Genomic DNA, 18212 nt, shown 5'->3' with positions numbered 1-18212 from the left:
TAGTAGACATGTTCTCAAGCTGATTCTGTATATTTTGTTGGAAACTGTACCACTAGTAACTTTTAGGGTGAGTTGGCAAGCTAGCTATGTAATGTTAGCTTGTAGCTCATTCTTTGCTGAGAACTTTACCACTAGTAGCTTCTTGAGACTTAGCAAGCTACCTGTTGATAGCCGACTTGGAAGTAGCTCATATTTTGTTGGGAATTGTACGACTCGTAACTTCTTGTGTGAGAGTTAGGAAGCTAGCTATGTAATGTTACCCAGCTTGCAAGTAATTAATATTTTGTGGGGAATTGGACCACTTAGCTCCTTGGAGGAGAGTTAGCAAGCTAGCTACATAACGTTGCTCTAGTTTGCAAGTAGCTCTCACAAGTAATGGTAAAGAGAAAGCAGCAGAGAATGGAAGCAGCTTGAAGTCCCGCTTTCATACACGTTTTACTTCCTAAAATTTAACCACACTACACTAATGTAGATGTTTAAACAATGTTTCAGGGACACAGTTTATCACGCCACACAAAATCTGTAAATGTGTGCAGTTTCTCACAGGAACATGCCGTTTGGCTCTGAAATTGAAATTCGACCAACATGGTGGCTTGAATAAAATACTGATGACATAACCTGTCGTTAATACACAGACACTGACGGAATAAAGTCAGTCATGTCTCAGATGTGACACACAAACGCACAACGTCAGCATTTGAATGTAATAAATGACAAGTTTATTGTTGCACAAAATATACAAAAAGAACAAGCAAATGGAGAGCCCTCCCCCTCCCCTCTGGTTCATTCGCCTTAATGAAGCTGAATTTCTGAAACCTATGACTACGGCAAGTCCGATGGTCCAAGCCAAACGCATGGTAATTCTGAGAGACAACACATACCCGAATTCAGCGTCACTGAACAATTAAAAATGAATAGAAACACCTTATTTACACACTCTTGTCAGAACTTTTACAACATGCCATCTATGTATGTATGTACTGGGCACACATCCCTGTATAGAAAATATATTATAAATTAAATCAGACTAAGGTCTATGGACATCCAAATTACAGCATTCCTTTATTATTTTTTTGTTGTTAAAAGTTTTATTTCCGACTGGCTGGCCCTCTGGCTTTTCGCACTAAAAGAAAGAAATCTGGTTGGGTGGAATAAGTGGGAATGTGTGAGAGTCCAAGCAGAGCGTGTCAGACAGGAGAAGCCTCGCTTATTTACACCGGAAAGCTCACATCTCTCTTTTTAAAATGCCGGATCTCTGCCTGTCATCGCTTTTTTTTTTTTTTTTAAAGATGATCAGCGACGCGTCAGGACTACAAAACTCCTCCCCCGTAGCCAGCGTGGCGACGCAACAGGAGTGTAAACGACTCAGCTTTTTTTGGCACTAGGTGAAGAAGTGTGCTGTAGGTTCCCATGATTGGTGCGTGGGATTGATCTGCTAACGTCTTGAGTTTTTCTTTTTTTTTTCAGCAGAAAAAGCTGGATGTGATTCCATAATGAAGCATGTTTGTTTTGCTTTACTGTTTCTTTTGGTCTCTAAGAAGCTAGTGCTGTGATAGCTTTAGCAACATTAGCACCATGGAGAGAAGACAGCCTAACAAGGGTTTGGGTTTCTTTTTTTTTGTGCTGGAACATTACAAGGGTTGATGTTGTGCCAAAAGGAAAACTACAAATTGGATGGATGGATGGATGGATGGATGGATGGATGGATGGATGGATGGATGGATGGATGGATGGATGGATGGATGGATGGATGGATGGATGGATGGATGGATGGGAAGCGATTCAGGGGGATGAAAACAGAAAATGTTGGTCCTTTCATCCTGTAGCCCACAGCTGTACTGATGTGGTGGTGGTTGGGGGGCAGAAAGGGCAGAGAGGCAAGAAGCAAATCTCCGGAGTGGATCCATCACATTGCTTCGTTTCGCCTGAGCTTGGGGATCAGTGCAGCTGAGGGATAACCGAGGGGCCGAGCCACGGTTCCCGCGGCGACGGGGGGAGGCTTCCAGGAACCGGTAAGAAGATGGATGCTGTTTTCTCGAAAGGGGAGTGTGCAAAACTTGTCTGACTAACAGCAGGAACACGTAACTCTAGCTATTCTCACATTTCGGTTCTGACCTTTAATTTTTACCCCTCCCCAATAGAGCTTCTTCTGTTGTCCTGCTTAATAAATATCTATAATCTTCATTTCTGGTTTCTTCTTCTTTTGTTCTCTTTTCTTACTTTACAAAATGAGAGACAGAATGATGGATGGCTGATAATATATATAATTAAATTCCTCTTTTTCTTCTTCTTCCTCTTCTCTTCAGGTTGCTCCAGACCCAGAGATGCTTCTCTCCGTCCGTTGTAAACAAACAGCTTTTTCGGCCTCTGGCGTCTGTTTCCCCCCCTCCCTCCTCCGTCTTCAGGTGCGCTCCGACGTTTCTCCCTCTCCTCTGGCGTTCCTTCATTGCAGCAGGGCTCTGATTTGTTTGGAGGTGCTGTCATCGTTTAGATGTCGTGTCGTGTACCTGAAGAAGAGAGAGAGAGGGAAACAAAAACAAGTCAGAGCACATTAACCAACGCGAGAACGTTAAATATGTAGGTATGCTAGGTGTAGCCACAAGGGCTAATTAGCATCTGTAGTCCCCTGGCAGGGTTACAGAAATAAATAAAAACAGTTGACCCACACAGGAATGACAAGAAATGGTTCATAATGGCACATGTTAGCAATTATAAAAAGCAAGAAATACCCATAAAGAAACATTTAATTGAAATGGCAGCGCTGTTAGCATAATCTCACAAGAAAATAAGAATGTTGACTTTTACTTTTACATTTTTCATAAGCACTAGTAATTAATGGTAGTAATTATTAATAAGTGTAACTAAAACCTACTTTTTAATGTTATAGTTTTGAGTTTTGTCTCCACACAACAAACCCAACTCCAGATGAAACAAACACTTTTAGGTACGGTTGAGGATCTGTCATGCTGAGGGCTCATTTCTTTTACGAAGGCACAGAGAAACCTGGTGGATGTCGTCATGAATATTTTTGAAATTTCTTGACATTTCATACAATGGTAATAATAATTACTATTAATGTTAATAATTAAAAATACCTCAGGATCAGTGGTATCTGGGTCTCTCAGCAGGAAAATAGTTCAAAAAGTGCGACTGGATCAAATCAGGAAATATTTTGGTGGGAAAATTAGATTATTGTAGATCTAAAAGATTAAAAAATATTTTTCTTCGCTTGCTGTACTAAAAGGAATACGTACAATTTCCACATTTTTTTTTCTAATCGGTTGTTTCTACGTCTCTGATTTTTAGTGTATTCTCAAAAAAAAAAAAAAAAGACAATACGGGTCAGTTTTTTTTTGCTTTGAAAATGTTTCAATTTAACGAATTGGTGCAGCCAAAGTCTGCTTTGGTCTGACAGCCCGTGGATAAAGAAGAAGTTAAGCAGTAAACGAGGTTAATGAGTCGTGGATCCTTTGCGTTGTACCAGACGTTTTCTATTTTCAGATTTTAATTACACTGATGGAAAGTGTGTGAATAAGTGGGGAACAGAGGACTTTGTTTAAAAAAAAAACACACAGCAAAAAACAAAACAACATATTTTTCAAATGGAACAAAACATTTTTCTCGTATTTTTTCCCCGTCTCAGATTAACCTACTGCAGTGACACGTTAAGTGTGTCCATCCCAGCCTCCGTACTCACCGCAGTGCGTTCAGAAGCCCCTCCACGCTGTTGGACGGCTGCTCTTTCAGCACCTTGATGCAGCCCTTCATCTGCCAGCCAACAGAGACGACACAGCAGGTTAAAGGTCAACAACCTGGGCTCAACCTCGCCTCATGTCTACAATCTGTGGAAACCTGAGGACGACTGAACTGCCTTTTCTTTATGGGATTTATTTTGTTGCTGCATTTCTGTGATTTTAATATTTTATTATTTATTTCAAATTTTAGTCAGTTCATTTGGGTATTTCCAGTCATTTTTGCCTCCCTTTTCGGACGTTTCTCTCATATCTAGGGAGGCGTTCCCATAGCAACAAGTTACCGTGGGCCGTCATGTGGAAGGCAGTTCTCTCACAAGATGGCAGACAGCGAGTTTTCCACTAGTTGGAGCAAATATTTCAATTCTTTCCACTCTCCAAACGCGCCTGCTAACATGTCAGCATGCTACTGACATGTTTTATTGATATGCTAGCAGAAACGTTTGTTTTTATTCACGATCCAGTCAGATTTGTAAAACGTAGATTTAGACCTTCTCTTTTGAGATGAAGGGTTAAATCCGACTCCGTAACATGATCAGTCACGCTGCAAACACACTAAATCTTACCGAGTATTTTCAGTCTAATTCCTGGTGCAGACATCTTGAAATAAGAAAAAACGAACTTACAAGTACATTTTCAGCAAAGTATAGGAGCTCGTTTTAAGTAAATAAATCCTTAATATCGATGAAGAGCAGCTACTCCCATTGGCAGATTAGTTCGTTCACTCATAACATGAGAAAACGGTCTTGTTTTGAGTGAGTTAACCTGCCGATGGAACTGGTACTTTTCATGAATATTAAGGAATTACTGACTTAGAACAAGCTCTTATATCTCACTGAAGTTAGGTTTGTCTTATTTCAGGTGTACTAAGATATCTGCGTTGAACACCTTCACCTCTTTCACATGAAGGTGAAGAAGTGAAGGTGTTGGGTGTGTCCCTTGATCCCAGTTTAAGCCATAATGCAACAAAATGCGCAACGTTTTCGCTAACTTTGCACACGCGGCTCTCCGTACGCGTCCGTGAGCGCCACTCACGTCGATTTTGGAGGTCTTGGCGAAGGCTCCGACGGGATGGACGTGGTCGTAGAGGATGATGACGCCCACCATCACCCTCATGCAGAACAGCATGGTGTCTGTGTTGGTGAACCGGCAGCGGTACTCCCTGCAACACACAGCGTCATAGAGAGGCTCAGCATCTGCACTGCAAAAACACAACATCTAGCAACGGCTTGCCGGTCTAGTTTCTACCGAAATGACACAAAACCAGCTTACAGGTAACGTTTCAGCTTTTTTAAACTCCTTAAGATTGATGAAAAAGTGCTGGTTCCACTGGCTGATTGTTTGACTTATAGCGACATTTTTCACATGAGTGAAATAATGTGCCAGTTGAAATCGTTTTTTAATTGATAGTGAGGAATTATTGACTTAAAACAAGCTCCAACGTTGTGTTGAAAAGCTACTTTAAGTCAGTTTTAAGTCAGTTTCGTCTTATTTCTGGCGTGCTAAGATATTTGCACTAGAAACTGGACAAAAACACTTGGTGAGATTTTGTGTTTTTGCAGTGCGAAAGGAAATCCTGCATTCAGATTAAGAAGCAGAAAATGACATGTTATTATTTATACGTTTTTGTTTTTTCATTCAGGAAAATGAAAACATATCTGAAGGCGTGCTTTTTTTTAGATTACATTTTTAGTTTATTATTTTTGCTAAATTTAGTTAAGTCAACTTAGATGAAGTTGTACCAAACGCTTTATTTATTTATTTTATTAACTCTTTATTTAACCAGATAAAAAACTATATATATTTTACCGGGATGACTTGGCCAAGAAAGACCGCAAAAATTATGTCTTAAACTTCAAAGTTGATACAACTTAACAAAGAAACTAGTCTGAGTCAAGTTGAGTGAGCATTTTTTTTACAGTGTAGAACCAAAGTGACCAAACGACAAATCCGGTTACATAGAGTTTCACATCTAGAATCCGTACGTATTAGAGTGAAACTATTGGATTAGCTTCTCATAGTTCGGACTGTCTATATTATTCACTTTGAAAGGCTGTTAATTAGAAATTAGATCTGTGGCATCAAGAAAATAAAAAATCACTCACGGAGTCTCCAGCATGACACGACACACACATGCCATGGTGCTCAGGCAGTCTGTGGTGTCCTCTATCGGCAGGGTCTTGTTCTGCGCACAGACAATCAGAGAGCACTTTAACTTCAGGATCTTTAATGTGCAGAACAGAAAACAAACATCCGGAAACGGCTGTGACCACTAGGGGGAGACAGAGCGCACAGAAGAGTAAAACGAAGTGGAAGCGATTTGGCAGAGATGTGGATGAGCAGCCTGTCCTCTGCATTTTGCATGAGGCTCAGCAGCGTCTCCCATCAGGAAACTGACTCTGCAGCTTTTTAAAATCGCGGGTTATTATTGTTATTAAATTTTTTTAAAGAAAAAGACAATCGGAGAGAAAACCTTTCCGTTACGAGAGGAGCGTAATACTTCAAAATATGCTCAAATGTTTTCCAGATCAGCAAATTGAACATTTATCAAGAACAATGTACAACAAACGTAGAAACAGAATCACACTGGGTTAAAAACAAGGTCACAATGAGACGGGATTTGTTTTTAACTTGCTGCTTTTATTAGGGACGACGTTCTTTAGCCTTAAATCTAGACTAAAAATAGAGTAGACGATTAAGTCTGTTTTGAACTGTAACAAATAGAAAATTTATCAACATATTTGATGTATATTGATGATCTTGATGATGGCACTCGACAAAATGTAATATTTATTACTGGTTTCTCAATTGTTTAATGTATTTTGTTTTTATGACTTGTGTTTTTATGATGTGAAGCACTTTGAACTGCTTTGTTGTTGAAATGTGATAATAAACGTAATTGATTGGCTGATTGATTACGTGATCAGGCCCTGAAAGTCCATAAAATCTGCTTGGTTTTCGCAATACTTCCTCCATTTTTCCAGTGGTGGCCCTCAGAGGTGGGCCAGGGGAGGCCATGGCCCCCTCCTGAAACATGCTGACAGTCTAGTTAATGTCATATAAAGACATAAAGAGTCATCTTCTTCAATTAAGATGTAAATGTAAAACCATAAAATAAATACAAAATAATAAAAAAATAATTTTCTTTCTTTTTTTGTTGTTTTTGTTTTGTTTTGTTGGCTGTGTCCCCCTAAACTTTTCACTGGTCACTACACTTTCCATTAAAAACAAAACAAAACCAAAAACATTGTTACTCATTTGACTTGTGTGCTTTTTGTTGTGTTTTTTTGTCACTTAAACTTTGACCTGCGATGGACCGTACCTCTGAAACGAACTTGGTGGTGGCGTTACTCAAGGTCTTCAGCATTGGTGTCGCCTCGGCGTAGAACAGAGACATCCGATTGGCCATCTCATTGTTCACCTCGTTCTCTGCGTCCAGCTGGAAGAGATGCAGCAGTTTGGTGACGGGTTATGATTTTGATTCCGTTATTATTACTGAGTTCTCAGATTAATACTGACTTATCAATAAAGTGAACCCATTCTGCCTTGGTGGGCTTTGTCCTGATCTCACCTGCTGGTTGTTCAGCCTGTTCCTGCTTATAGTCCTCCTGTAGTAGCTGAAGTCGTTCTGAATGGCCGGGTTTGTCATCTGCACGACAGGAAATGGGATGGAATCGATTTCAAGATGTCACTAAACCGAAACGCGGGTCAGACTTTTGCCGTAGGGCTCGTTCTAAAAGCGACTCTTTCAGACCTTTAGTTCGTCGAAGCTGAGCGTGAAATGAAGGATCTCTGCAAACTGTTTGGCCAGCGCCTGCTCTCGCTCCAGGTGCTGCATGGGGGCGTAGGGCGGGCTCGTCAGCGCCTCCAGCAGGCTGCGCAGGGCGTTCTCTGCAAAAGGAAAACACAGCTCAGAAACTCCAAACCAGATCTGTCAAACTCAGTCTTGAAATTCTGTTAATTTCACTTTAAAACAAAGACAAAGAGTTTTATAAAGTGGGATGTTCACTGTATAACATAAGTCGATATCGACATTGGTATTGGATTGAAACTAGCATGTAAGATTGATACTTTAGTTTAGATTAGTCTTTGCAGAAAAATCAAACCAACGTAGCGTTTTCCTTCTACTTAATTAGTATGCGCTACAGAAAACACACAGTAAAAAAACGTCAAGGTTTGTGACAAAAAGCGATAAAAAGCTGACTCTGTGTTCCTGCTTTGCAGCTCGGCGTCCTTCTGCCTGTCGGGTCAGTGGCTGAATGAACGGCATTCGGCTCACCGGTTCTCAGGTGTTGCTGAAGGTAGCAAATGCGACAGCAGAGCCTGACCTCGGAGGCCGCCTGCTGTGGGGACGGATCAAAAGCGAAGCCTCCTGCGGCCGCGTCTCTTCCGCCGCATTAAAAATGCATGACGGCCGTCTATAAATACAGCAGAGTGGTGTTTAATCTAAAGGGCCCGGGCAGAAACCCACGAAGCATCTGCTCTCCGTCCTGCGTGAAGCGTCGCTTTGTTTTGCACAATGAAACCAAAAAGTGGAAGATAAAGAGAAAATCAGCTCTCAGGATGCAGAAAGCGAGAGGCGGACCCTCCGGATTGTGAAGGATCCAGTCCGTTTCCCTCTCCGTCATGGCGGAGGTTGAGGTCTGATAACAGCCTCATCAATTATTAGCCAGGCCTTCGCTTTATGGTAAGCTGAGAACAGCGAGTCCCTGAAATGGAGGTATTATTGGAAGGCAGAGCAGAGGCGGCGGCTGAACTCTGCTTCACTCTCCCCGTCTCTTTCAGCACCGGACGGCCGTGTAGAGCTGTTTCCCTAGCAACGGCTGCCTGGCGTTTCGGGCAGGATGCTGCGGAGATGCTGGCGAGGACGCTGCTGCCGCAGCGCGTGTGCTTATAGGAGTACTGTTGGACTAAAAAAGAAAAGAAAATTTTGCATGGCTGTTCTGACATCTGACTGCTTTGTCTTTTGGTGAAAGCTTGATTCTCTGTTTCCTGTGAGTTTTAGATGTTCCACTCCTTAAACAGACCTGACATAACAAACAAGTGTAACATAGAGTATCATATATAATAGAGAGAGGACTAAAACCCAAAGGATACTGACCCGACCTGGGGTTGTCAGGTTTACAAAGGTGTTCAAGAATCAGTCAGTTATGTTGTATGTTTGTACAAATGCGGTTCTTGCATATCATTTCTCCCATTTTGTCGTTTTCCACTGCAACTTTGTACCCAAAACTGACCAATTTCACTGCAAAAACACAAAATCTTACCAAGTATTTTTGGTCTAGTTTCCAGTTCAAACATCTTAGTGCACAAAACTAACTTACAAATAACTTTTCAGCAAGACACAGGAGCCTGTTTTAAGTAAATACTTCTTTAATAATGATGAAAAGTTTCTATTTATAAGTTTGTAACGAACTTTCTCATCAATTTTAAGGAATTATTTACTTACAACAAGCTGCTGTATCTCTCTGAAAAGCTACTTATGAGTTAGTTTTGTCTTATTCCAAGTGTAAGAAGATATTTACAGTTCTGGGTGAGGAAAGTTCACCCAGCTCCTCACTTCCAGCTCTCAGATGTCTGAGCGTTGTTTTTATTTTCATCTGGATGTAAATTCCAGTTTCCAGTCAGACCCAGACGTTGATTCGGACCAACACTTTGCATTTCTTTGTTTCCAGCCTCTTCTCGGTGGCTTTACTGGTACGTTTCGGGTCACTTAAATGTCAAAGGTTTCAGTTCTGCTTTAACTTTTTTTTTATTATTTACAGCTGGTTTCACATTTGTTTGCACACATGCCATTAAAACTCAACTTTTTCTGATTGTGCTGAAATCCAGGATGTCATAATCCTGGAGTTTTTGGAGACTTCATTCAGCCTCTTGCCGTCGGCTCTCAGACTGCTCTTCTGGACGTGTTCTGCTTGTAGACTATTTTCCAAACATCAGAGTGGTTTATTTCCAATAATTTTGGGAGCTATTTGCCAGACTTATACCCTTCCACATTCTTCTTTCAGACGGCTTTTTCGATCTCCAGACGTTTGAGGTTTAAACTTAACATGCAGCTAAAGCGAAACATCGTAACTTTGGTCTTTTTGAAGTTGGAGTAAACATGTTCTGATTTATGCCTCACATAGAAATGAACTTTTTATTCCAAAAAAATAATTTCAAAAGTGTTTCCTCCTGTTTACGTTTCTGTGCGATATTGTTTGCAATTGTTCTTAAACATCAATATACCATTCCAATATATTACAACTACAAAAATGCTGGTGTAAAGTGTCCTAATTTTTGTAACATGAATGTAGATGTAAACTTTTGCAGGAGCCAAGAGTAAAACTCAACTTTTGTTCCTGTTTATTTACATGATAGAGGTAAAACTGCAGCACAGCCAGCTGCTGCAGCAAGATAGAAAAGCAGCAGATAGAAAAGTTGTGGTTTTCTTTATTATTAGTTTGCTAATTTATATTAATATAAGTTATTAAAGCTCTCTCATTGTATGTTTCATAAATCTCTACTTTTTGGTGTCCTGCGACCCTCTGAGATGATTTTTCTTTCTTTTTAAAGATCAACGTCTCACCCAATCGGAGGGAGAACTCGTAGAACCTCTTCAGCTTGGCCACCAGGGGGCAGACAGCGTTCCAAGCCTTCTCCTGCAGAGCGAGGTCACCCGGGTTCTGGATGGCCTGCAGGAAGGCAGCAGGGAAACAGAAACTGCTTCAACTTCTTCATATCTGCACCATTAAGTCGTATTTCACATGAAAGAAACATCTTTCTATTCTGACTGTAGGGTAATTAGCACAGCATCACATATTAAGATCTAACGGGATGCATATGAAGTTTGCAATGCCAGTGAGATAGAGCGGTACTGGGAGACTCCCAACGAATCCAGCTAAATAACTGCATTAGTGGCACTAAACCAATCAAATTCCAGGGAAATCCTTGAGCTATTTTGGCTACAAGGTCATACGTAAATCCATTTCTCATAAGAAATACACAATTATAGTCATACTTCTAATCTAAAATTAAATTTTGTTGGTATTATTTCAACTGTATTTGTACGTAGCAGCAGTCCTGCCGCTGCTGCACTTCGCTGACTGAAGATGCAATGTGAAAAAGCGACCAGGCCTGGCGAAACACGGGCTGATGGATTTTTGTGGTTTAAATTCCTCCAAGGTCTCAGCGTCAGCAAAGAGCAGAAATGATTCAGCGTTCATAACTGAAGTTAGAAGAAGAAAGTTATCAGCAGAAAATTTTTGATAGATGTTGACGCCCAATGTTCAGTTTCTACCAGAGGTAATCACACCACATAAACCCTCTACATTTATTTTATGTTACAACAAAATTCAGTGTATCTCATATATCAGGGTAATGCAACACAAAAGTAGAGAATAGTTGGGAAGCAGGAGGAAAATTTGCACTTATTTAAAAACATCTGCAGCCCACTTGTGTGTACATTTTTGGAGAACATCAGTGAACAACAAATAGCATCAAGAAGAGCGAGGAACACGACAGATACAGGTTGTGAAGGTTGAAGTGGGTTGGGTTGTAAAAGATACTCAAAGTGGGAAAACGTGGGAAAAGGCGTTCTGCCAGACGAGACCAAAGTTCATACTTTTTGGCCTGAACGTACCTACTGTGAAACAGTTAGCCAGAGGTACAAAAGATCCAAGGATATCTGAGAACTACGGAGATAAACTGGGGCCAAAAATTTTAGTTTTGAAACGGAAAAATGAAAGGAAACCGAAAGGAAATAATTGAAACTGGAAAACTGTTAAAAACTTTTTTTCAGTTTCAGTTTAGTTATAATTAATGCAATGGAGAATCTGTGGCAAGACTTAAAAAAAGACGCCGTCCATCCAGTTTGCCTGAGATTTCCACAGTTTGCAAAGCAGAACGAACTGAGTGTGCAAAGCTGGTAGAAAGAATCCCCAAATATTATTATTTGCAGCGATGAGTGATTTTACAAAGTAATATTGATTCACTTTCACAATTTCCCTCAGAAAACTTGCTAAGCCTGTAGATAGAGGGCGCTAGGACAGTCATCCAGCTGCCTGCTGTGCTTTTGAGTTCAAAAATGTTTAAAGTTGAACGAGAATTTTAAAATATCACTAAGTAATTATATGAATACATTATTGACAATACCTAAAGACCAACTATAAAGTCTGTAAAAAGGCAAACATGAAAAAGAAAACTAAAGTAAATAAACACAGCCAGGTGGCCCGCCAGGCTTTGACACTCTGTGGGAAACCCTGACTTTGCATAAAATCCCAACAAAACACCTCAAAGTTCAAAACCTTTTGTGTTCTTGATGTTTTTTAAACACTGTCACTCGGATATCTGTGTCTCTTATCTCCACATGTGACGCTCTGAGTCCAAAGCGTTCTGTTGTTTCTGTGCTGCGCCTCACCTCTCGTATCTCCTGCCCCGCGCCGTTGTAGGACTGCAGCTCGGCCAGGATCCCGTGAGCCTCCTCCAGCACTGCGCTGACTTGGTTCCACACGGCCGTCTCCGCCTCGGTGGGCTGGGCATCTGATCGGGAGCGGGGGGAAAGGTGATGTAAGGCGGACAGGAGGGGTGAACGTATTCACAGAAAGAAAACCAAGAGCGAGAGAAGGGGTTAAAAAAAAAGAGGAGAGAAGGAGGTTAATAAGGAAGAAAGAGCAAAAGTTATCCTAGAAGGTCGAGAAAACCCCCCTGAGCTCTCTCTCTCTCTCTCTCTCTCTCTCTCTCTCTCTTTCTTTCTCTTTCTCTGCTGCTGCAGAACTTCATCAAATCGAGGTTTATATCTGGGCTGGGAGTTAAAGAGTTACTCACTTCTTATGTGTCAAGAGGTCAGAGGTCAGTTTGGGATGCCCTCCGTCACACAGTCAGGTCTGACTACAGACTGCAGACCAAACGGAGTAAATCACACTGATTTATCTGAAGCTGGACTGAAAATATGTCTCTGCTGTCCAATCCTCTAATCCATGTAATTATCTTATACTTCTTCTTTACCACTTTATGCAACAATTTTGTGGACTGATGCAGATTTGTTTTATTTTTTGCCTTTAAGGTTAGTTGCTATAGGAAGAAAATATCCAGACCTGCTCTGTTCTTGTTCGCTCGGCACAGAGCCTCATCGTTGGCTTACATTTCCGATTCGTTTGGGGCTTTGAATAGTTCATTTGAACTTTTCTGTTTAAACAAAGAACTTGGATGAATTTCACGATTAAGAATCAGAGTGCACAAGTTTGAATTCATCACGAAGTTTTTACAAGTTTGCCTCAAATAAAGACATACAATTCAATTTTAAAATGAATGGAAGCGCAACTCTTGATACCGAGAGCATTAAAATGTTTTTTGGATTGAATGATAGCAGAGGTTGAGCTTAATCTTCTGCTTCATCTGCATTAACAATGCACGCCCTGTATCAAAATGTCTGTGTCTGGAGACCAACCTACTAAAATAATAACAACAAAACATTCTCCAGAGATATGCCAGAAACCTATTGGTGGCTATTGAAGCAAAAAGGATTTCTCTGCAACTTGTTGAAGGATATGCATCCAAGTATTAAATTTGACTATATGTTTAATTTTTGAATCTGTGTGGACTAGAGAAAACCAAAATCTCCAATTTTTTCTCCAATCAGAATTATTTGAATTTTATTGTGTGTGCTGAACATCTATGTTAAATCCTGTCCTTTCTCTGCTGTGTTTGTACGCTCTCCTATGGAGCTAAAATTGTCTCATAATTCACAAATGAACAGACTAAGATTCTCTCCAGGTTCTCCGGCTTCCACCCACAAGATCCAAAACATGAACTGCAATCAGGTCTGAGTGTGTATCGTTAATAAATAGGCAACCTGTTACTAACGGAGACTGAAACCAGCTGCATACATGTGAGTCGTGCGATCACACCCACCTTTAAAAAAAACAAGGTTTCAAATGAATCATTAAAAGTCCAGAATCACTCTAACATTTATTTTAATGGTGAGTGGACGTAAAGTTCAGGACGTGCTCTCTTTGAGCCACGGTACCGTGTGGGTTTCTCTGTGACTCAGGTGGAACGTGAGGGAGTGTTTCCCGGGCCGCCCTGCCACGAGCCAGCAATCATGGGAGATGTGCCGTCCTCATGCACACACCGGCTGCCCTATTAAGCGCCGCAACCTTTGCTATTTTTATAACGCCTCATTACAGCCTCTTTTATTCTCTGGGTAAACAACATGCTGTCTTAACTAGGTGTTAATTAGGGAGCGATAACAAAACCAATCTCCAGACCTAAACGGGAGGAGCAGGAAGTCCTCTCGCAAGCAAAGTGTGTTTGTTAGTTTAGCTGAGATAAAACAGGAGGAAAAACAACAAGTAGCCTGACTGAGCTCCCTACACGCTCGCTCCTCTCTCTGCTCATCGATTTGTTGCACCATTTTATTCTTTCCATCAGATAATCTCATTTAGGACGTTATCATCTGAACGGACCCGGCTGTCGTCTACCAGAAAGTTTTGTTCTCTTTCATCCAGTGTGATGGATCGGAATAATCATGTTCCTGTCATGATTTTTTTTTTGTTATTATTTTAACGGGGGGAAAAAAATCCCCAATATTGTAGTAGCTCAGAAACTTTAGAGGTTGCAGCAGCAGATCGATGGAGCTGATACTGGAAAATCCAGTCGTGATTTGTGATGATGTGCAGGAATGTGTTTTGGGGATGTAGGTAAGCCGCTGCCATGTGATTGGCTGCTTTTATTTTTTGTGGCGTACTTGATAACAGAATTACTCCTGAAATTATTTCATTTTCCTGATTTTTTTTGTGTAATTTTAAATTCACATGTAAACGCTAATCTCTCTATCCATTGGTTTAGCTTAAAAAACCCAGTTTTCTGCATCGTTTTGGTAAAAAAATTTCTAAAATTTACATTTTTAAGCATGTGTCATGATTCAAATTTTAAAAGCTGTCCACAAAACGTCTCTAGTAGCCATTCAAACACAGCCCTGTAGTTAAGTTTTCAGGCAAAGGTCGGCTCAAACCAGACTTGTGTGACAGAGGTGAGAGCGTCCTCCGATTTGAGAGAGAGAAACCCAGAGAGAGACAGAAAGAGAGAGAGAGCTCACAGATGGCACAGAGGTGGATGAGAAGGGATTGTGGGGGGGTAAGGTCTTCCAAAGCTGCCATTCCCTACTCTGACTCATTCGTTTTTGCTTTTGAAGTCGAGTGAATCACATGCATAATGAAACTGGGGGGGGGGTTCAACCTATTTGACAGTTTGACGTCTCACGCCAGCAGCAGTGAGCTCCCCCGACTCCCGCTCTAACCTACAGCTGGCGAGGGAGGAGAAGGAGGAAGACAGCTGTTAAAGGGGGGAAGGTGGCAAAGAAAGGGCAGGATATGAACGGATACAGTGCAAATACAGCGTTGTGAATAAGTATTTGCCTCCTCCCGCCCCAACACTATGACGTACTTACAATGTTTCAGGTCAAGTAAATCTCAATATCAGACAAGTAAATAAGGAAAAAAGCTGGCCAAACCAACCTGAACCCATATGAAAGACCTATAAGTTGTTATGCGACCGTTGGTGGTAACAAGTGACAAAAGGCATTGAGTCTTTTACGTCTCTTTGGAGGGATTTTGGCCAACACTTTCCAACATCTTGGTGATCCCCAAAATCCTTCAGAAAAATATTCTGTGGACTGATGAGACAAACGCTGAACTTTAAAGCTAATAGCATTTCAGAGAGCATCGTTCAGGCAGTCAAACAAGGTCTGCGGCTGCTCTGCTGCTTCGGTTCCTGGAGGACCTGCTGTGATTGATGGAACCATAAATGTTGCTCTCTAGCAGAAAAAATCCCGAATCAGAACGTCTGACCATCAGTCTGTGACCTTAAGTGCAAGCAAACTTGGGTTTTTCAGCAGAGCAATGATCCAAAGCCTGCCAGTAAGTCTGCGTCTGAAAGGTTTGGAAAAATAAGACACTAAGAAAAGGTTTTGGAGTGGCCTACTCAAAGAATGCCCATAAATCCCAGTAGGATGCTGAGCCATCTCCTTAACCATGCTGTCCATCCTCTTAAACCCTCCAATAGGAATTAAATAAATGTGAGACGGGCGTTTGAGTTTTTTTTTTTGTTTTTTGTTTTTAACAGCAGTTTTAGCCACCAAAACCATTTTGCCCAGTTTCTTCGTCTTTGTTCAGTTTGTTAACTCTTGTATTTTTCACCTTGGAGCAACAACGGGAGGCTGGCCAATCCTGAGAAGGTTCATCACTGTTTCATGTCTTCTCTGTTTGTGGATAATTGCTCTCACTGGGGTTTCCTGCAGTCTTTAGAAGTGCTTTAGTAACCGTTGGCAGACTGGAGCGTTTTAGCCTACTTCATGTTGTCAGACAGGTTCTGTTTCTTGCTTCTACAGACCTGGGTTTGACTAATGAAACATAACCACCAAATGGTGGTAAATTACAGCTAGTTGATGACATGATGTGCGATGTTAGGAGATGAGAAAGACGCCGATGAACCCACGTAGTAATGAAAATGATGATTTAATAAAGAACCACGAAAACAAACTCAAAATGACAGCAAGCACTGGGAGCAAACAGATGACGAATGAATGACGTTAGACGAGGACCCGACAAGAGACAAAGACAACAGGTGGACTTAAATACACGAGGAGGGTAATCAGGAAACTAGACACAGCTGGGATCAATCAACAGGGAGGACAGGACAGAGACTCACAGGGAAACAGGACTAAACACAGAAAATCTCCAAATAACTACACAGAAAAACACAGATCACAACAGTTGATGGCAAATACACTTTCACATGGGTTCAGGTTGGCTTGAATAGCTTTACCCCTATAATAAATGAAATACCTCGTTTGAAAACTGCATTACCAAACTTTTCATGATATTAAACCTAGATCTGAAACATTTAAATGTGACCAAATAAAATCAAAAACAGATACGGTCCTTAAGGAGGAAAATACTTTTACCACCCTGTGCATCTACATCCTAACAGGCTCTTTAGTCCCGTCAAGTTTCTAGCAGGTAACATAAGTAACAACTAATATATAAGAAAATTGATATTTGATCAGAGAATGGAAATAACTTTGCAGTCCGTTTCATTTCAATCAACTCTAAGGCATCAAAGATCTTGTTAGGATGGATGATTTTTGCACTGCAGCCTCTAAAGTGGAGGAAGAAGGAGAACGAGTGATTGTATTCACAGCACTTTTCTCCACAGCCATTCTCTCTTTCTCAGCCTCTTCATCACACTCTCATACACCCGTATTAGTGGAAAGCAAACACGCAGGAAGACCTGACATCCAGCAGGAGATGAGAAGATGAGGAGGATGAGGAGGATGAGGAGGATGTACTCGGATGACGACAGACTGTGTGTAACATCGTCATCGGCGAGCTACGAAAAACCCACGCAGGACTGACATTTGCTGTTTATTTGTTCTCATCTTTCTGTCTGTGACGATCAAAGCGTATTGCTTCTCATCTTATAGCAGTCCCTTCTTTTGAGAGATTCTCTCAAAAGAAGCCAAATGATTCAAAAATGCCAGTCCGTGAAAGGAAAAGATAAAGCGTGAGGGGAAACAGAACAAACAGGTAGGGAGAAAACCAGGAAGTAGAGATGGTATGATGGTTAGCTGAGGTGGATGGAATGGTGTCAAAATAAAAGGGAAAGGCAACAAAGAGAAAGGGATAACTCAAAATAAGAAGCTGATGGTCTCACGTTCAAAGTCAAGGAAAACTATTGGCCCATGCTCAAGTTCGGCGCAAGCCAGCACTTTCAGGAGGTTTCCCATGAGCCCCCTGGAACAGAGAGAGGGGAGAAGTCTGTGGGTGATGAGGGGATGGCCGTGTCAGGGCGGGGGGGTTGTGCGCACACGGGTGTATGGATATGTGTGTGTGTGAGCCGCATATGTGTGTGGCGTGCAGGAGGCGGCGTGGTGGAGGTGGGCGACCGGATGAGAGAGCGGTTTGTTGGAATGGCATGGTGGGAGTAAGGCCTGGGTGATGCATGGCAACACTGACAACAGAGCATCTTCAGTCCCGCTCTCATGTGTGCTCACCAACGCGGCACAGAAACCTGCATGGAAACAACAACTACATGGATTAATCCCTGGAATACACTAGTTTGTGGTGACAAATACAGAAAAAAACTGAAGACATTAAACACATATCTAATCCTCCTAAATGTACAGCTTGTATACTTTTCTATGAAAGGCAAAGGCTGGTTTTAAGGTACATTGTTGTCTTCAAAAGTCCAGTTTCCTGCTTCCCCACCTCTCACCTGAAACTACACAAGGTGTGTATGAAGGTAAAAGGAAGAAAATTCCCTTCAACTTTATGAAACAAGTGAAGTTAATCATGTGTGTAGCTTCATCTATCCTCTACATGGCTATGCTAGCTAAAGTAGTTAGCTAGCATAGTTAGCTAGCTTGGCCTAGTAGTTAGCTAGCTTGGCCTAGTAGTTAGCTAGCATGGCCTTGTCAAGCTC

At 41.3% G+C, this 18212-nt stretch overlaps 1 protein-coding gene across 5 annotated transcripts in view; it reads right to left on the bottom strand.

Annotated features, from left to right (window-relative positions):
- Positions 1–696: 696 nt before the first annotated feature.
- Positions 697–18212, bottom strand: part of fam49al (family with sequence similarity 49 member A, like) — a 37909-nt gene continuing 20393 nt past the window's right edge. For 3 of the 5 annotated variants that reach the window (XM_008421476.3, XM_008421477.3, XM_008421478.3), the window contains 10 exons: positions 17445–17524; positions 12151–12272; positions 10321–10426; positions 7507–7643; positions 7324–7401; positions 7075–7191; positions 5858–5937; positions 4788–4914; positions 3698–3768; positions 697–2507 (listed from right to left, as the gene is read on the bottom strand). In XM_008421476.3, coding sequence (XP_008419698.1) covers positions 2444–2507; positions 3698–3768; positions 4788–4914; positions 5858–5937; positions 7075–7191; positions 7324–7401; positions 7507–7643; positions 10321–10426; positions 12151–12272; positions 17445–17517 — 975 coding nt within the window. In that variant the 5' untranslated portion in view covers positions 17518–17524 and the 3' untranslated portion in view covers positions 697–2443. The remainder of the gene's footprint in view (positions 2508–3697; positions 3769–4787; positions 4915–5857; positions 5938–7074; positions 7192–7323; positions 7402–7506; positions 7644–10320; positions 10427–12150; positions 12273–17444; positions 17525–18212) is intronic. The other 2 variants (XM_008421479.3, XM_008421480.3) reach the window with 1 other exon arrangement.

The sequence above is a fragment of the Poecilia reticulata genome, chromosome 11 (assembly GCF_904066995.2).
Source record: "Poecilia reticulata chromosome 11, P_reticulata-male-v2, whole genome shotgun sequence".
In the NCBI taxonomy this organism is placed as follows: Eukaryota; Metazoa; Chordata; class Actinopteri; order Cyprinodontiformes; family Poeciliidae; genus Poecilia; species Poecilia reticulata.
The sequence above is the reverse complement of the archived record's forward strand: the minus strand, read 5'-3'. Positions and strand labels throughout refer to the sequence as shown.